General features: G+C 36.4%; 1 protein-coding gene across 1 annotated transcript in view; it reads right to left on the bottom strand.

The window, feature by feature from the left end:
* Window positions 1–20,250, bottom strand: part of Fam91a1 (family with sequence similarity 91 member A1) — a 42,570-nt gene extending 22,320 nt beyond the window's left edge. Inside the window, exons 1-15 of the mRNA XM_020182262.2 lie at window positions 19,931–20,250; window positions 14,851–14,935; window positions 13,312–13,463; window positions 11,766–11,823; window positions 11,052–11,119; window positions 10,390–10,503; window positions 9,090–9,180; window positions 8,620–8,682; window positions 5,661–5,767; window positions 5,126–5,164; window positions 4,522–4,634; window positions 3,964–4,079; window positions 2,966–3,078; window positions 2,593–2,679; window positions 696–828 (exon numbers count right to left, since the gene is read on the bottom strand). Of these exons, the coding sequence (XP_020037851.1) occupies window positions 696–828; window positions 2,593–2,679; window positions 2,966–3,078; window positions 3,964–4,079; window positions 4,522–4,634; window positions 5,126–5,164; window positions 5,661–5,767; window positions 8,620–8,682; window positions 9,090–9,180; window positions 10,390–10,503; window positions 11,052–11,119; window positions 11,766–11,823; window positions 13,312–13,463; window positions 14,851–14,935; window positions 19,931–20,002 (1,411 nt within the window). The 5' untranslated portion in view covers window positions 20,003–20,250. The remainder of the gene's footprint in view (window positions 1–695; window positions 829–2,592; window positions 2,680–2,965; window positions 3,079–3,963; window positions 4,080–4,521; window positions 4,635–5,125; window positions 5,165–5,660; window positions 5,768–8,619; window positions 8,683–9,089; window positions 9,181–10,389; window positions 10,504–11,051; window positions 11,120–11,765; window positions 11,824–13,311; window positions 13,464–14,850; window positions 14,936–19,930) is intronic.
* Window positions 20,251–21,039: the final 789 nt, after the last annotated feature.

Below are 21,039 nucleotides of genomic sequence, written 5' to 3'. Positions count from 1 at the left end.
TGAGCCAAATGCTCTTCCATCAGTTCTCTTGCTGAGCAGAACACTGGAATCATCTTTTCACACATTCCTGGATGCCTTTCCACACCAAGAGCTACTGAATCAGAATCTCTAGGTACAGATTCTAATACCATCGGATTTGGGAACCATCTATCACAAAACTAAGTCCCAACTAACACAATGACCACATTAGAGTTCATCAACACATTAAAATTGCTACTGTTTGTTTCTTCAACTTTTAAAAAAAGAGATAATCTATACCCTTTTATTTTTAATTAAAATACTTTAGTATCGCAGTAATATTGGAATAGGAAGTTCCTATTTATCATTTTCATATGATGGAATTTACCTTTTTTAAAATTTTATGCTCGCTACACTTTAAGTTTCAGCATTTGTTTGCCCCGCAGACCTGATGCCTCTTCTACATTCTATCCCGCTTCTTAAATAAACACTCCAACCCTTTTTACAGGTACTAAACAGATTTAAATATAGCAAATGTTAGTGGCACAGGAGAAGAGAGGAGAAAAAAATAAAGTAAGAAACAGTTGATTAAGGGAATTCACAAAGCAAGCCTCTAGTTACAAATTCAATATGCTATCTACAAAAAATTGTAATAACTAAGTGAGGATGATCTGTCTAATATTTAAGAAAGAAGTTTCACAAGGCCACGTCTTCCAAAATAAGTATATTTTCCATACCGTAATTGGGTTGGTCTGGCTGAGCAGCTTGTGCAACTAGATCTTTATTATGACGCAGAAACAGTATTGTATTTCTCAGAGTAAGTGCATGATCGAAATATCTCTGTGCTTCTCCTTCACCAGTACTCTGAACCTAAACCAAGAGAAAAGAGATTTTGCAGCAAACACCACTCTAATGCCATTCACTCTATATCATGTAATATAGCATATGAAGACATTACTGCACCAAGTCAAAAATCTCCCCAAGCAATAAATAATCATAATCTTGATTGAGTTTGCCATTTTCACTACATTCTATGAAGATATAACAGGTAAAGCTAATAATTATAGTAACCAACAAATTGGTAAATTATACCATTATATAAGCTATATGTCCAAATAGGGTGCTTCTAAAACCCATACCCTGTTTTACCCAGAAAAGTACCCCAATCTATGGTTACCAATTAAAACTTTAATTCTCATCATTTTGTTCACAATTTTGTATAATCAGTTACAAGGTACACTGGAATACATGATTCAAAAAAGCTCTTTACTAATGCTGAAGACAGAGCTTAAACTCCTTTAACATGATTTACTGAGTGCCTAGAGGTACTATGACCTCCTCTAGGAAATAAAATAGAGTAATAGGCTCAACAAATGAAATTCCTGATTTCACTGGTCTTATATTTAATCCATCTCTTTCAACTGAGTCAGTTCCCTGTTTAATATATAAAAACACATACATCCCAGAAACAACACAGAAAATGGAAACAGAAGCCTACAGAAGGAAATAACTAAATTGGATTTACAATACATTAACAAAATCAACCAACTAAGCTTAATTAAGACCAGACTACTTTTAAAATAGTGAAGAAACCATATTTAGAACTAAAGACTAACAGGCTTTCCCAAGAATGATTAAGTGGTAAAATGAATACAGATATATGAATGAATGACAGCAGACATGATCTTGGAATTTGCTACAATTGATAAAAGACTAGCTGATATAACCAGAACTTAATCAACAAAAGATGATACACAATAAGAAATGGGGTTAACACAGTGATTAAAAAAAAGCAATGAGGGAATGATGAAGTATAGAAAGCATGATACCCATTAATAATAAGGATTATCTCATATATTTCTGCACTAATGAAAGTAAAAATTCTGTGAAGGAGCAATGAAAAACTTACGTTCTTTTTATAAAAATTACAGAATCACAAATTTTCTAAAAAAGCACATTTAATATATGGAGTTCTCTATTAAAGCAAAAAAGGTACCAAAATTATTAGTCAAGAAACAGATCAGGTACAGTAACTATTTGCATACAAAGAGGAGCAAAAGAAAGAATAAAATATCCAGGGAATAAAAAACACCAATAAAGGGCAATCAATATTTAGAACTAAGGAAAACTTGGGCCGTACTCACAGGAAAAAAGGTAGTTAAGAGCAAATATGGGTTAAGTCTTTAAGATGCTAAAAGGGATAGTAAGAACAGACGTAAACACGATACCCAGGGACACAGTTACAGATTTAAGATAACTCGAACTAAAACTTCAGATAAAACTCCTTAAAAAGTGATCTTAAGAGTCATTCCAGGGGAAAGAAAAAGTGGGGAAGGTTATTTTAGGAAAAAATTCTATTTAAAAAATTACACTCAGACTAAGATTTCTGTACCCCATTTTTCATTGTATCAAATTATGTTAACAGTGAGACATATCACTCTAAAAATCAAACTTCATTCATCCACTCAATACGTTTAAGGCTAAATGACCACCATAGTAGCACAATAGTGAATGAGTAAGAATGAGCAGGAATATACCAAAAATCCATGATAATCAACACATCAGATAACTGATGTTTCATAGCAGGAAAGGAAAAGTTCTAAGGCCCTGCCCACATATGCAATCTCAATTTACCTTTTCCAGTTCTATAAGAAAGCTGTCCAGAGACTCATCTGACAGTTTGCCTACTTCAAACATTGTAACCGCATGACTTTTCAAGTTCTGCAAAAGAGAAACACGTTTTTCTTTTACATGTTAAACATAAAACCAAATTTATATTTTATGCTTTCCAAAATATTTCAACTTGAAGGTAGATGAAGTGAGGAACTGATTCTTCCAATTACTAAAGCAACCATCACTGGAAGTTACTACATTCCTCTAAGGAATATAAGTCAGCTGTGCTTTCAGGAATAAATCCAGTATTTTGAAATACAAGTATGTATGTACTAAGTTATTTTATATCTATAATCTTGAAACATCTTTGTATTTAAACAAGCATTTGACTTACTGGTGAAAGATTTCCCATCATTAAAAATGCAGTAAGAGTTGAGTCAAACAGGAATGCAATACGCTTTGTATATCCTGTAGACAGACTCAAACTGCTAACACTGGCTGTGTCAGCTGAAAAAAAAATTTAAAAATCACAATTTGAAATCAAGTAAATTAAAATTAGTCTTTACTTATCATTTAGAATGAGAAAATATTTCTAAGCAACATTACAATCATAAGAGGTCCCAGTCATACCTATCTTGAAGCACAAAGAAAATTTACTTTTTTTTTTTTTTTTTAAAAAAACAGGGTCTCACTATATAGTCCATCTGGCCTCAAATTCAGAGATCCTCTTGCCTCTGCCTCCCAAGCACTGGGATTATGGGCGTATGCCACCAAGCCTTGTGGCAAAAACTTTTTTTAAAATTATAAAGAACATTTACTTTAATAATAAATTCCTTGAAAATCAGCAATAAAAATTCTTTGTAACTGTCAAATGAACAAGACTAATTGGCCTAAGCTCTTCAGACAAGTCATCTGGTTTGGTTACAGGCTCCTTCTACCCTCATCATTAAAATATATGCAGGCTTGGCCTCAGCCCAAACTATTCTTTTGGGCTGAAATGGCCTTCCAGTCAGCTTTCCCAGCCCAAATGATATCTTCTCCCTAAAAGCTTCCAACCTCTCCAACCAATGAAGCATCTTTTCCTCTTTGTACCTCAAGCACCGTAACTGGTGCTCTTGATGTTGTAGGGTTTTTTAACTTTGTTTTTATTTTATTTGTTACAGACTCTATTTGGTCCCTTAACTTAAGTTTCTAGAAGAAAGTTACCATATTTCTGTCAGTTTCATACCCTTAAGACTTAGCATAGCACCCAACAAATGGGTAAGTACTCAAAGACTGAATATTGGGTGAAGGAAATCTAAAGCAAAACTGTAGAATAACTATAGGCATATATGCTTGGACAGATGCCATTCATATATACAGACTCTTAAATTAAACTAAGGTACTGCTAACCTGGATCTTCTTGGCTATTTGTATCAGTGTCAGTAGCTGAAGAAGCTTCTTGCACAGGACTTCTACTTTCCCCGCCATCCCATGATAACAGCATCTTTTGTGGATCTAAAGTACTCCTATTAATGAAGAATACATTCACTTTTTTAAAATCATATTTAAAATCTTACATAAGAAACGACTGAAGTCAGTGCTTACATTATAAACAATCCAGCAAAATCCAATCTGATATTCAAGTCTGAAATTGAAAAGTGGCTCAAAAGTGCTCTGGCCACATACACGTATGCAGCAAATGGTTGTTAACTAAGACCCACGGACAGGCTTCAGGAAATTCAAGAATTCTTCAAAATTAGAAATTTTGTAAAATATCATGTGTTTTTTTCTCTTTCCTAGATAAAGGTTTCTTAGTTTTCATCAGATTCTACAAAAAAAAATTCACCTCACACAAGATCTAAAATCACTAATATACAGGGTTCACCTCAGCTGTAAGTAAAAGTTCTATATGTAAAACTACATATCTTCAAAAGGAAACTAATATGTCACAGTAAATAAATGAGTTACTTTAATCTGTTTACAGATGGAACGTTCTTCCATGATGAATGAAGTTGATCCAGATTTATTACTTGGCCCTTCTTGTGGGCAAAGCCCAGTCGGCAATACATTGAAACAGCATTCTGAAAGGAATATAAAGGAATTTAATTTAAAATAGACATCAGGATATCTGTAGAGAAAGAAAAAAAAATATTGCAATAGACTAAGTCTCAAGTGGTCCACAAACATTTTCATACCATAGCTAGAAAGAACACTTTTTGGCAGACCTATTCTTCCCTTAAGTTTTCACATGTAATGAGAGGAATGCCCCCACCTCTCTGGCCTTGCCATCCCTAAATCTCCTTCCAATGAACCAAGAGCTGTAGCTTTAACAAGCTCACTCCAAGACACCAATCAATGTGCTGTTTGCTATCCACATTAATGTGAGTGCTCATTTTCATACCATCAAATGGAGAACTGATTCCAGGCTCTTCATCATACCCTCTTCTCTCTTTGCTAACATTCCTTTACTATGCACACTCCTTGGAGCAGCTGATAAGAATCTCTATGCCTCTGTTTCTCAGTAGGTATCAAGTTAAAAATTGCCTAGCAAATCCATTCAGGATTCACATACCTTAACCAGGGATAAGTCTATCTCAAGGACATTCGCAAGCTGGAAAATAAAATAATGTTTTTCAGCGAATTTCATAGTTATAAATGGACAAATGTAATGATACTCAACAAAATTTTAATTACGAATACTGAAAAGACTGAATAAATTTCAAATTCAGAATTTTCTTATTTCCATTATCTCTAAGGTGGTTAGGCTAGCACAAATCCAAGTTGTGACCAATAATTTATTATTCTTACTCTTTAATTCTGTCTCATTTAAAATAAGAAAATCCCTAAATAGATTAATCTAATCTATAATCCTTTACTATAAAGAAGCATATGAAAAGTTATCTAACCAAACTGTAAACTACCAACTTAAAATTTCTTTAGCTACACCTGCAGGAATTAACAGTGACAAGTAAGTAGATTAATGGTCTATAATCTTCTCAAGTACAATTTTGAAAATATTTTAGCCATATAATTAAATAATTTTGCCTAGTTAACACAAAATTAAAATCTTAGGTTATGTTTCTTTCATAAGATGTTGCCATACTTACCTCTGCAACATTAGTGTGCTCATCTATTGACACAAATATCTTATAGAGTAGAGTTTCAAAATAATCACCTTGTACTCGATTCATTACAAAACCTTCAAGAGGAGGAACTAAAATAAACAACAGATTTTTCTCAGTATGATTTTATAAAACAAGGAAGTAAAAGTATCTATCCAAAGAGAAACTTCTCACTTACAATCTGAATACAGTTTTATTTCATCCACTGCATCACACTTTCTAAAATTCCCCCAAATGAAGGCCATATATAGTAGTATCTACATAGTTTTCTCTGAAGGGAGATCAAAATATTTGCAAAGAATAATTTAAATTCACATGAAACTCTTGAGTATTACTGAAGCAGCAATTGAAAGGGAAAGGAATAGGGGCTGTTTCAGAACAGGGAAGCCTGCAAAGAGTTTCCGATGTGTGTGTTGTTGATGCCTCACTGCCAGCACAGAGGACTGAGTTGAAGTAGAAAAGCAAAGGGCTGCAAGAAAGAATTACTATGCTATTCAAATGCAAGTGGATGGAAAGGTTCGTCTCTCTGCTATATTCCACCACCCCCACTCTATCCTGAGAAGAGAACAAATTCATCTGCATGACTGCCACGTTTACCAGTGATCACCAGTATAATCTGCTCTTCCTCAGGAGCCAGAGGGTCAAGATATTCTTCAGCATACCAGGCACCCAACCATCACTCTCCATCTGAACGTTCATTCATACTCATCTCTTCATTGATATCTAATCAAAATGCTCAAGTCTGACTTACTAGAGAGCTCTGCCCAAACCTAAATTACTCCTAACACTGAAAAAGGAGACAAAACTCAGATGGATAAAACTAAGACACTGAAAAACCAAAACGTACATTTCAGGATAGGTTATTTACTTTACATATCTGGCTCCTATCATCTTCTAACTTAGTGCTATATACTCTTCTTATACTCTTCTCAGTATAAAGGGGGGTGACAGGGAGAAAGGCAAAGAAACAAAACTTTTCATCTACCTGGTGTTCTCATAGTCTTTTGCTTCTCTGTTTTGGCCCAGTCATACCCCTGCTGCCTATGAGGACTTTTAAAGATCAAAGGTTTCTTTTTGTATTTTAGAAATTCTGTATTTGATATTCTTAATTCTTATCCTAACACGGACTATGTTCAAACATTTGCTGAACACATCTAAGTGCTAAGCTATTGCCAAGTACATTACGTAAACAATTTCATTCAATCCTTTTAGCCCTATGAGTTGCACCAGCAGTATCAATTACCCATTCTTTAGAGATAAACCAAGGCACTAAGAGGTTAGAAATTTTTCCTAAATCACAATTTATATCTAGACAAGAAAGAATGAGGCAACTCTACATGAAGAAATATGAAATAACCTCTGATATGGATTAAGTTAAAATAAAAAGTATGAACTACATCATCTATACAAAAATAAAACAAACACAAAAAAGATATATACATACATGTGTATGTGCATAGGTAGACTTCTAGAAAGATACACAAGAGACATAATAGTGGCTGCTGAGAGAGAAATTGTGTGGCTAGGCACAGGTGTGGGAAACAGACTTTTCAATGCCTTTTTTGTAAATTTAGCATTTTGTATCATGATTTTCTCCTACTCAAAAAATATATTAAAATAAGTAAATATTAAAAAAAAATAATAGGAATAGTCAATAAAGTTATTTTAAGAAAACTCACAAGGTAATCCTGGCCATGACTAATATTAGAAGTTAAATCACCATAATCAAAACAATATGGTACCAGTGGAAGAAAAAAGGGTATCAGAATTAGATCCAATGTAGAGGGAAGTCAGCATATAACTAGAAATTGTTCCATTCAGCAGTAATAAGTTATTAAAAAAAACAGCTAACATTTGTCCAAATGCTAGGTTTACTCAAATAAAAGAAAATCAACTGGGATCTTTATTTCATATCAAACATTAAAATAAGTTCCAAACATACTGCATATATGACAAAAGTTTTCAAGAACATTTCAGATGAGTTATATATCATACAAGTATTTCATTCACGCATTACAGAAACCTAACTGCAACAAAAAGGTAGGCACAAAATGTGCAATTAGAAAATATAATTAATGACAGAATATATTTTATTTAACAGATTATTCCCTTCAAGGACTAGGGGTATGGCTGATGTGACAGAATACTTGCCAAGCAAGCACAAGGCCCTAAGTTCAATCCTCAGTATCTCAAAAAAATAAATATTCTTCCAAGTATTTCTCCCCTCCGTATGTATTCATTTTGCTTACTTTTTTGCTGAACTATATCTCAAGTGTCTCCTTTGAAATCACTTCAGGTGTCTTTTGTCATGAATTTGATAGTTTCCTTACTGTCAACCCACTCTCCCTCATGGATTATTCCAATTCAGGGAGCAGCAGGAGAAGGAGCATGACGACAGCTACGCGAATTGAGTAATCACAGATCCACGGATCTGTGTGATACTGATACATCAATTCGGTACACAAAGAAACACACAGCCTCTATTTTAATATCGGTGTAACCTGAGGAGGTGGGTGAAATAGGAAGGAAGAAATACAGATGAAGAAGACTGCAGTGACATGAAAAAATAGGGTATCTTAAGAAAAAATGAAGAACACACAATTCTGTGATATTAATGAATATATGTGAGAAATGCTTTGCAACGAACAAGGACTAAAAGGTGACTTGAATTTAGAAATTTGTGATTTGATTTAGGATTATGAGAAGTTTATCTTAACGTTCTATTCTTTTAATATAGCATGCATACCAAAACAACATAAAAATAAAATAAGGAATTTAATAACCATAATGGGTTATAAGGTAAAAAAGATGATTTTTCTTTATAGAAAAAACATAGCATCTATGATTCTAGAATGGTCTGTATCTAATTTATTAAGAGGATATGCAGTGCTTCAGCACCAAGCAGCCATTCAACAAACACTGAAAACTGTTAGCGCAGACTTACCTGCTATACAACTGTCATCTGATATTGGTACATCCAGATAAATAAATCCTTTATTATACAAACCTGCAGAAGCAAATGCATTGTTTTAGCTAAAACATTACACAATAGTAATTTAAAAAAAAAAAAAAAAAAGCCAATTCCTGGCTTTTATAAAGATTCTTACAACTGAAAACTACGTGAAAGGAGAAAAAAAAGTAAAATACAAGCGAAAAAGACTTAGAGTTTTTAAAACTTGATTTCTTACAACTGTTCAGAAATACAAATTTTTCTTACCATTCATTTGTTCAAATTTCTAGTGTATGTGACTAATTATAGCCATAATGGAAAACAATGGCTAGTCACATTTCAAACAGTTATAAACCTTAGGAAATACAGTACTTGTGCCTAAGTGATAAGTAATTGCTATTAATTATTGATAGCCTAAAGTAAGTTTTTATGTTGACAAAAGACCATTGCTACTAACCACTTACTATGTACTACATTGTAATCTAGTGATCCAGAGAGTTGAGGGCCTGAATCGATGATCTTATCAATAGCGCGTTTCTCAGGCAAAGTGCATATCTAAGAAAAGCAAAATATTTTCAATTAAATTCTGTCCAAATTAACTAATTCATAAGTCTCCTAAAATCCATTTTTGTCGAAACCAATGATTACGTGTCCTTAGTTGAATAAATGACACTTCTTGCATTTATTACTCTGGAATTCAAACAACTATGCACCTAGCCTTCACTTAAGGTGCCAAAATATGCTACCTGCGGAGTTCAGAAAACAGTCAATCTAAATGCCAATATTTGCTAGTTAGCAATAAATGCTCATTAACAACCAGTATTTACTCTTTTTCTCTGAATGGAATCAGATACATTTACTAACTTATGAATCTCTCAAATAAGAAACTGACTCTCAAACACCCCATGTGACTATTATTGGGGAAAAGAAAGTGCAATGCTGCCTTATGACAGAGTTTGACAGCTCCATTAGGAGGTACTTACACTGAAAGAAAATTTCTAAGCATTCCACTCACTGGCTTTAATATGCCCTTTGATGACAAATATGCAGACCCAGACAAAAGGTCACAGACTCACATTCCTTCAACTACACATAGACAGGACCTGGTCTCTAGGCCTGCTCAGCACCCTGCCCTTTCCTCTAAATCAAGATCTCCTCTAAATGTAGAAAGCCTACATCAAATGTGGCCTGACCTTAGGAATATCATGCTCCTCGATCTTGACACTGTCACTCCATCAGGGCACCTATCATTTCAGTGCAGTAACAAAGTAACTGACATACAGGTTCCATAGCAAATTTCCAAAAAATCCTGGCATTTTTCCACTATTATGACTGAAGCCATTAACTGCTTTGTGTTTACTTTCCCCTGGGGTTATGACTAAGAATTAAATAAGACAATACAAAAAAGCACTTCTAATAGTGCATGCCTCACCTAGCACACAGTAAGTACTGAATATAACACAAAAGTGTTATATTGTTATTACTGGTAACTCAGACATCATATGTTATATTACATGAAACTTCTACCCAATTAGCACCCCAGATTATGATACCTGAACTAAGTCAAGTCTTCCTCACCATTAAAGAGGATCTTGGAGACTTGATTAATATTCTACCCTATTAAGATCATTTAGATTTTGAATCTGCTTAATTTTCTGCAGGAAAGACAAATGTTACATTTAAAAAAATATGTAGCTATAATTAAAAGTTGTAAAACAAGCTACAAAATAAAACTCTACGTTTAGCTTTGGAAGGTCTCTCTACCTTGATATCGTCTTCTGTGATATATCCAGCCTGCACCACCCACCATGCTTCTATGGCAATTTCCACCGGCTTTATTGGCAGAAGATCACGAGCAGTTTTCCTTCTGAAAAATTTCTGCAATGATACAAACATCTGAGAATGTGCAGTCTACCTAAAATTACCACTTTCTTCTTTCATCACATAAACAGACTAAGTAACTATGTTTTCAAATTCTCATGTTTAAAATCTTAACTATTCCACAATGTGCATAATTTGTAGAGTAATTCTTGAATTGTTTCATAATAAATTATTTCAAAACATTAATCTTTAAATCTAGACCTAAATCCAGAAGTGCAAATGAAACCCAAGAGGTAAAAATCAAAGTGTGTACTAGTTTCATCAATTAGTGGACTCTGGGGCTAAAATGGACAAGTAAAAAGCAGAGCAAAATTAATTTTAAAAGTACATGTTGTGTGCTGTATATAGTTTTTGATTCACTATTCACTTAAGCTGGAACCCAGAGAATACTGAGGATTTTATTTGTTTCTGGGTTGAGCACATTTTATTTGGTTCAAGAAGTTAAGTTCATTATTTCTTCTACTTTAAAAGAAAAACATGAAAAATGAATAAAGAAAAAAATACTAATCAAACTGTCTAACAAAGAGGACAATAAAATGACTTACTTTTGATGATCTACACTGATTCATAAGATCAATGTACTGGTTTCTTCCTATGCCAAGAAGCCTCAGACCTGAAAGAAAGCCCTTTCCTTTAAAAGCATTTAAAACATCTTGAAATGTAAGGATGCTCAAGTGATTTTAGGAAAAGCCCTCAGCCTGCATTCACATGGCCCATGAGTATAAATTAAAAAGAATTCTTCAAGACAACTCTGGGAGAGACAAATTCAAGTTGACACTTTTGAATGCTAGTAAGAACACATTTTAAAAGAAGAAGTCCTCCTAATTTTAAGAAGTAAAAGTGTACTTCCCAGGAGAATCTTCTTGCACACAGAACTATGTCACATTTTAAATATATATTTCATTAAAATAAACATAAGACAGCAATAAATTATGTTTGCACAAAGTACATCATGCTGTAAAAGTTCTGTGCACAAGTTTTCTTCCCTCACACATAGCTCAAACTCCAGATAGAATTTCATTCTCTAGGTTAGTCCTATTTTTCTGATTCTACCACTCCAACATATTCTTCTTTTAGATGTTTAGACCATATTTAACACTTTATTTGTATAATGAGATAATTCCCACTAATAATGGTGCTCACTCTTCTCATTTTTCATTTATTTCAGGTTAAAAACACATCATAATACTGACAGACAACATGTTAAGCATGAACAAGCAACCTGAACATTACTTCCCTTAGCACAATTAAATACTTACAGTCAGCAGCAGTAAAATTGGGCAATGAGTCGTAACTTTTCTCACTGTTCATAATATCCTTTCAAAAAGAAAAAAGATTCAAAATTTGAAATGCAAACATTTCCTTAGGAATTTGGAATGGTCAAAAGAATAACAGTAATTATAGGAAGCAGTAAGATCACAGTTTTGCACCCTAAAGCATGCATGCCACATCTAGCAATTAAAGGGCAGACTTTCAGGTCTGGGTTTCTCCCAGTATACTATATACATCCCAGACAATTGCCCTGAAACCTTTGCCTTGTGAATACTATTCAAGCAATGCCTCTATTAGAGCTCAGTGTTCTAGCCTCTCCACACTTCATACCTGACCCTAGGTTCCTAACCTGCGAAGCCAAACAATGTGTCAAAGTTCCATCAACACGTATTCAAAACATGCTCTCCCAACAAAATGTTAATCACTTAGTAGTCTTTACTGATTGAGACTTTTACATCCAGCTTTTTCCCACCTTAATGTGTTTGTTTCTCCAAATAAACCAAGAGTAAGACCCATTTTCTCAACCCAAGATCTACACCCAATGATGTAAGAACAGAAACCAAAGAGCAGCAAGCACATTGATATAATTGAAATGAAACTTCATAAATGAACAAAAAAAAACTGTTTTATTTTCTAAACCTGTGGACAACACCAGAAAAAGAATCAGAGACAGCCACAACTTACCACTTAGCTGCCACCCTCATTATGCTACCTGCTACCTCATCAGGCTACTCAGGCTATTAAGCCCCACAGTAAGGGACACCAGACATGGGACTGCAGAGTGCCCACAGAGAAGGGGACCCAGCCACATCACAAAGGGGGTAACCTTCCCACTACTGCATGTTCCCAGATCCCTTGGTTCTAGGCTTCTCTCTGCTCAACTGTCTAGTGAGCTCAAAACAGCAGCACTCAAACATAATTAAATAACAAATGAACACTGAATAAATACTGCCAATCTTTACATAAGCTCCCTTTAAAGCAGTATATAACCAGTGTTAAAGTTATTCAACACCAGCCATGCACAAACTGCCTTTGGAACAAAGCTAAAACCTCAAAGTTAATAATTATAGAAAGAGATTAACAGCCAGAACTCCTAACACATTTCTCTTTTTTGACATGTGTATTATATAATGTTGGGTCTATTTTCAACATTTATTGTTTACACTGTTAATGAATAAATAGACTAAGTTTCTCTGAGCTACATGTTCAATTCTATAACACACATTTCAACATTAATTACATATTAAAAGTAGTAAACTTTGTACAGACTGCTAATATAAATGATTGATCAATGCCATAATAGCAGAGAGTGTCAAGAACACCTTCAAAAACACAGAATAGAAACAGATACCTTTTCAATGTAAAAATATCAATAAAGACAAGAGTGGCCCAAATAGTTAACTTGTAACAGCCATCCCTTGTATACTACAATTTAAGAACACTATAGCTAAGAGCCAGTGATCAACTGTAAAGTGTTCTTGACTTGTAAAGTCCCTCCCCAACCTTAACAGTTCACACACACTACAAACTCACCTCCATGATCCCAGTATAGTATGAAAATGGTGTGATCCTCAAGCCCTTCACCATAATATCCGATAAATGGTAAGGGTACAGCATGAGATGATCTCGACTATACTTCAGTAGTTCCTCATAGTATTTGCGTTCATCTTTCTTGACATGTTTAACTACAAGAAAGAGAAACTTCCCAGTTTCTTTCAGGTTTCTTATAGCTACATACTCAGTATAAATTTAATAAAATACTTTACAAACCAGTATCAATTTTTAAAATATATAAGTATGCTTACATGCAGTATATAAGTTAATGAGAACAAGTAAAATATTACCAGTTGGAACAAAGCAACAATTAAATCACAAGAAAGAGACTTTACAATATGTAAGTAAAATGTGTAATAGGACAGCTAAGTAGAGAAGTGATTCTGACCAAATTAGAAAACAAGCATGGAAACACCAGCAAGACCTCAAAGGTACAAAATATGGGCTGTAAATCTCAAACTCTTAAGATACAGCTTTACAAGACAGCGAAACTACATGTTATAGTTTTCGATGAAGTCAGGTATATTTTTAAAAATCATTTGCTGTTTTGTTTATTTTAAACATAAAAAACCCCTTGACTTCTGTGAAAAATAATTATGTGAAAAACCATCTCCAAAATATTAAGTTTAAAATATGAGTAATGTAGCAGGGCAACAGAACAAAATAACCAAAGTAATAATCTGACAAAAACCAAATATTTCTTAAAATGAGGTAAAAAAAAAAAATCATGAAACCAGCCATGTTTAAGATTTGTTCCAGCTATTACACTTTTGCATTAAAGTTGTATTATTTAAAAATTTTATGGTGACAAAACTTAAAGTTGAAAATGATTAAGAACTAATGTACCTTTCCTTTTCTGGCATATTTATCACCCTCAGGCAAACAGAGGACACCAAATTAAGATTAATATTCTACAGGGAAAATGAATCTATCAAAGGTACTCTAAAAAAAAAAATAACTTCTAGCCAGGTGAGGTGGCTCACACTATAACCTAACCACTCAGGAGTGGGCAGAGATTGGGAGGATCATGGTTCACAGCTGGCCTGGGCAAAAAGTTCACAAGACCCCATCTCAACCAATAAAAACTGGGCATGAAGGTGCCGTCATCCCAGTCATGTGGGAAACATAAATAGGAGGATCACAGCCCAGAAGACCTGGGCATAAACCTGAGACCCTATCCAAAAATTAACTGGAGTAAGCATGAGGCCCTGAGTTCAAATCCCAGTACCACCAAAAAAAATTTTTAATTAACTAAAGCAAAAAGGTCTAGAGAGTGTGGCTCAAGTGGTCGAGTAACTGCCTAGCAAGCACAAGGCCCCTGAGTTCAAAACCCAGTACCATACAAAAAAAAAAAGTCAGAATTACAAGAAGAAAAAAATCCACTTGCTAAATTATTGCTAGGTAACAAGGGAATAATTTCAGTGCCATGAAATACATATTGAAAAGATTAAGAGAGACTTCTAAAGATGACAAATGAACAAGTAATTTCCACACCAGTGTGAAAACACCTCCACTTACCTAGGTTACTCCTGTAGCGTAACTGATTGCGAATGCTATATAGGACAACCTGCTTTTCATACTCCCTCTGTGAATTTCCAAGGCTCTAAAAGAAATTTCAAATGGGTATTAAACAGCTTTCAAATGAACAACAGTACATTTTCCCCATAAAATTTCAAAACTATCACCCCAATCGTGCTTAGCATCTCTTAATTTCCAGAACTGAAAAAAAAAAATCTCTTCTTAGTTTTTATTACATTAACTTTCCTGCCATGGTATTAGAGCATATTCAATGTGCTTCTTTGCAGTGTGCCTCTCTAAACTGACTTTCTAAATTTGGGAGGTTTTTTGTTTGTCTGTTTCTTGGCATTTTTTTCAGCACTCGGGATTGAACACAGGGCTTGCATATATGAGGCAAGAGTTGTACCATTGAGTTGCATTCCCATCCCGTAACACAAGGTATTTAATATCAAATAAACAAGCAATATGAGCGCATAACTTAAAAAAGTTCTCTTTACGGAGATTTTCTTCCAAAATATTCCCAACTTGAGTTTGTTAAATAGATGGATACATGGTTTCTTGCACCTATATTTATTTAAATTTAAGAATGACTCAGTCATTTGTAACCAAGGGCTATGATTGTTAGTGATTAAGATTTCTACGGAATGTACATTTTAAAATGTATGTAAGATTGCATCTTTAAAATGCCATTTCCTTGTGGCTTCATTAGAAAACATTTAGACAATTTTGGAATTGTAACATACAGCCATTCCTTTGGTATCCAGAGGGCATGAATTCCACAACCCCAAGGAGACCAAAACCCAGACATACTCAAGTCCCTACATAAAATGGCTTAGTATTTCCCATATAACCTACACACATCCTCCTACATACTTTAAGTCATCTCTAGATTACTTATAATACCTAATACAAGGTAAATATCATGTAAATAATTGTTATGCTATATTTATTATCTAAAGAATAAGGGTAAGGACAAATTATGTATTCAGTACAGACCCAATTTTTTGTAGTATTTTCAATCAACAGATGGTTGAATCCACAGAGGCATATCCCCCAGACACAGAGGACCAAGTGCATTTTTTAATAAGCAATATACTTTCTAGCTGTGCACTTAGTGTTTTAATTCAAAGTTGTAGTATTCATGAAACCAAAGAATAAGTCAACATTAGAGTCATGTGTAACCATAAAGTTAATTTAATCTCTTCCCCTTTCTAATTACTAGGTATAGTCTTTCCAGCACACTATAAGGAATCAACATCTTTGATGACAGAAAAGATTGTTCACGGTATTTCTTACAGGTTTTTGAAAACCAAATTAAATGTCCACAAAAATATCTTTCACTTAGGCAATCTTCACAGCAAGACAGATGAAACTAACACCTTGATAATAAAGTGGCCCATAACTGGATACAATGAGACATGATATAAGAAAAGTGTTTTTCTTTCTGTATTTATGTTAGTTTATCGCAGGCTAGAGAACTCACACTACTGCCAGAATGGATGTGTTTATGTTATTTTCACCTGTTTTAACATCAGAGTTAGTAGTAGAGTTCATGGTAGAGAAGCTACTCCACCATCCCCCACATAGCATCTGGGTCAGAACTGAAGATACCTAGGGGATTCACAATGACAAGCTTTCTGTCAAACTTTTCAAGGTTTGACAGAAACCACAGCTGTACTGTGTTTCTCAGGAAACACAAAATATATGCATACTCACACACACAATTTTGCTAAAACCTTAGCAAGTTCCAACTTTGAGGTTTTGCTGTTCTGTTCCAAAATAAGTCTTTAAATTTATCCTTACTTTAGAGAAGAAAACTACTCTCTTTCCAACTCTGTTCCTAGGCAGTCCAAAATAAAAAGTATAAACCAAGCCACTCACACAAAACACAAGGGCCCGATATCCATAACCCTCAACTAGAGGATATAAAATTAAACATGTGAGCTTCAGCACTAGGTATTCAATATTGACTGGTCCTGATCAATCAATACATAGGATGCACACAAATACCTAAAAGCCACAGTAAACATTAATTGTATTCTTCCCTAGACAAATACGCAAAATAAAATGTCCTTGTGCATTTCACATCTGAAATTCCTGCTACTCTGGAGGCAGACAGAAATAGGAGGACTGCAGTTCAAGGCCAGCCTGGACACAAGTTAGTGAAACCCTATCTGAAAACAAGCAGGGTTTGGTGCACACATATGGTCCCAGCTACTCCAGAGGCAAAGATAGGAGGATCAAGGTCCAAGGCCAGCCCAGGCAAAAGCACAAGAGCCTATCTGAAAAGCAAAAGGACTAGAGACAGGGGTTCAAATGGTAGAGTCAATCTCCAGTTCCAAGTCTTCCATTTACATTTTAAAACACTGTTGCCACTACAAATGTAGTTAAAAAAAAAAAAAAAAGAAAGAAAGAAAAGAGAAAAATCATTTATTCTGACACAATGCTGGCTGGCCCTGCAGAAATTCTGACAAGGTCTGACAAAGTCAGGCTGCATATAAAAGGAATTATAACAGATGAAAGGGTGACATGGGAATATGGTATTAGCTACAGAACATCCATTGTGCAGATTATCTTAAAAGTACAAAGACTTTACCACTGCTCCTATCAAACCCAAATCCCAATCCCAATGTGCACATCCTAATGTGTGCTGTATTCTCCTAAAAACAACACATTTTTAATTACTCAGAACCTCATCACAACATTTCTCTTTAAATAAAGGGCTATAATTTGTTTGAATAATTAATACAAGATACTAGTTAACTATTTTTTAAAATCCTGAATGGCCATACCTTCAACTTTTAAATGTATTTTTTAAAGTCTAGCATGACCAAAATAAAAAAAAAAATTTCATCTCATTTATCTAAAAAGAACTGGCTTGAAATACATTTTTTGAAAATCTGAATCTCCTTCTCCCAGCTTTCAGAACTGGAAAATCAGTCATTTCCAAATTAAGCCCATCAAAATTTACTTAGGATCTACAGAATTTGCCAAAAGGCAAATTCTTCCCATACAAAGACTATTTCCCACTTTTAAACTGACCCTTAGCTGCCCAGGAAAAATCTCAAACTGATGGCATATTCCACTTGACAAATATTTACTAAAAGCCAACTACATGAGGCACTCAGGGTACAAAAGCATAAATAGTAAGGTAACCAGAACATCCTCCACAGTGGATGAGTACCGTGATGGGGGAGAAATACAGTGCACAGGCAACATATCCAAGGGGCAATGACTCCAGATTTGGGTCAGGATCTCCTCCCAGGAGGAGGAAACATCTGAGTGAAAGCCAAAGAAAAGCTATAATGTAAAGGAGACAGATGATGATGGGAAAGGGTTTGCATTTTAGAAGTTTCACCTCCGTGTAGTGTGAAAAAAATGGAGGGAAAAGTCCTACTCTGAGGGCAAGACGAGACAGAATGCTGATGTAGTGATCTACGATGGAGCGTGACCCCAGGAAACAGTGGTAAGGCTGGAGACAATTGATGGAAGTAAATTTGCACGGATGGGTTATGCTGCAATCATAAGCGGCCACGCTTATCCTAAACTAAAACAATTGATACTTTAAGGGAACACACACACACACACCAGTTTAACTTTCTATTTGGACCTAATTTTAACGCTTTCCTGTGATGATTTTTAATAATCCTAAATTTTAGAAAGACTTTTATCAATACAAATTGAAATCGGTCCTTCACATTGGGCATAATCTAATTATTTATTTTGTTTCACCATGCTACTTTTATTTTGATGAAGAGTAGATAAAAAATGGAAATAAAAGAAGGATTGTTGGTACTTCCAGTTGTCTACAGACGTACAACTGAACTCTAAAGAACAAAACTTTCCACCAAAGCCCTCATTCAAACCTCACATGAGAAACTCCTTCCTTTTTCCAGTTTCAGATAAATGTCACATGGTCAGCCACTGACACCCAAGAACCCTAAGTCCTTGAAATGTATCTTTTCACTTTCTTGGGTTTGGGTGTCTTAAAGTAAAAGCTTTTTCTTTGTCATGTAATGCACCATCAAACCCTTTTTCATTTCCTAGATGGGGGATGGGGGCCTCAAAATAAACTACACACTCCTTATAGGATCGCCACCATTCCAAGCTTTCCAAAAACACCACTGCCCAGCACCAATAGATTTCACTCTCAACCAAGAAAAATGGGAGGAACTGAAAGAGTGTGTTCCATGTAGCACAAGTCATGACCTGCCATGTTTTCTATTCGTTTGTTTACTGTAAGCTCCACTCTGTCTTTTTGACTTACTGCAAATCACCTGCATCTGGAACAAGACATGGCACCTACTGTTAAACAACTGAATAAAACTGCCCCTCAAAAATTTGAGCATTAGCTTTCAAAAACTTCCATTTATTCTTTCTTGTTGACCCATCCCTAATAAACTCATCTTGTCGGAAGGACAAAGTCCAACAAAGCCAAGCACATAATCCCCTTCAAAATCAGGCCCCAACTAGTTTTCCAGCCTCACCAGCTACCACCTCACGCACTCACCCAATCCCCCCTCAAAACACAGAAGACTCCAAACTTAGGTGACATTCATTTGCTCGATACTCTCGAGACTTGAGCAATCAGGCAAAGTATTTCTCCTTATCTTACTCAATCTCTTTGGCCCTCCAAGGCCCAGTTTAAATGCCTTCTCTACACATCCTCACATCCTCCCTAAACCATTCCTTACTTCCATACACATACTACAATGGGGCACGTTTGAGCTGCTGTCACCCTGTACCTCGTCCCTTTCCCACCCCCACCATGAAGTTCTGGAGGTCAAGGACCGTATTTTAAATCTCGGTATCCAGGAGCCAGAGCTAGTGGAAGCTGCGAGCAAAGGCGCCAGGCGACTCAATCTCATTTAACTACAGCCCTCTGTGGGTGCCTGTGACGTGGGAGTGTCCCCTCCTTGCCCCTGGACTGCGGGGGGGGTTTTCCCGAATCCGTGACCAGGGAAAGGGGAGGAGTCGGCCGAGACACGCCAGCCCGGGCCCCGCGGACCAGCAAGACAAACAGGTGACGGTGGGGCGGGGCCGAAGCAATCTGGGGCCCGGTCCCGGGTTCCAGCCGTACCTGTCTCACATTGGCGGGCAACTTGCTCCAGGGATAGTTGTGTCGGATGTGGAACTCCACGTCTATATTCATGATGCCGGGGCCGGAGGCGGTGACCGCGACCGCGGCAGAAACGACGCCTCCCGCCCTGTCTGCCCCGGACCTGTTAGGGGAGCCAGCGGGAGGCCCCGCGCCTCACACTGAGGAAGGCCGGGGCTGCCCCATGGCCAGGCCTCCGGACAGTTCAGCACGGGCCGGGCCACAGGGCACAGCAGCTGCTAAGGCTGTCGCTAACTGGAGCGCCTCAGCAGCTCCAAGTTTCTTCCTAGTTTCCGCCCTCCGGAAATGGCTCCTGGGCTGGCGTCACTTCCGCTAACTGGAGCGCGGCCGGGGGGCGGAGCTATCGACTGGCCTGTCCCGCCCCCTACACCCTGATGGGCGGGGCAACGGGGTGATGCCCCAGAGACAGTTGGGAAATCGCCCGCTGTCCTGATGTTTCATCTACAGCTTTCAATCCCCGGATTGAAATAATTGCTTGGGTATGAGTTGCCATAGTTGAATGACCCGGTTTCTCAACTATCTGAATCTGGGTGGCCCAAGACAGGCACTGGGGTCAGTTGTCTGAGAAAGTGTGACCTAAGAAGGGGGCCAGCTGGCTTCAATAACTGGAAGAACAAAAAGCACCCACTGGGGTTCTCCACCCGCCCACCGCGAGCTGGGACAAGGAGGACCTGGTCAGGCCCAGTAAGAAAGTTAGAGCGGTCCCCCTAATTGAGCAAGAGCAAAACTCTAGTGAACCTTCATCTCTTCCAAATAGTTGTTGTGTCTTGTGGAAGGAGAATGTTGAGCACCTTGCAAGGTCCGAATTCTTAAAATGTAGGGATTCAGGGAGCAGAAATTTGAAATAGATGGTGCTAACAAGCCTGGCGGCCCAAGAAAATCTAGAGGCTCTTGCCAACCTTTGGCATGTGGCTTCTTAGTTTGTCCTTTCTTCAACTCCACCCAAACGCCTCCCGATTAACGTTTTAAAGGCAGAAATTCAGCATTATCTCAATTTTAGCCCTCTTGAGAAGGTCTTTGGGCACAGTTCATTCCAAAAGTTGTTACACTGTCTTTGCAATCTTATGACC

Source organism: Castor canadensis, chromosome 3 (genome assembly GCF_047511655.1).
Source record: "Castor canadensis chromosome 3, mCasCan1.hap1v2, whole genome shotgun sequence".
Lineage (NCBI taxonomy): Eukaryota > Metazoa > Chordata > Mammalia > Rodentia > Castoridae > Castor > Castor canadensis.
The sequence above is the reverse complement of the archived record's forward strand: the minus strand, read 5'-3'. Positions and strand labels throughout refer to the sequence as shown.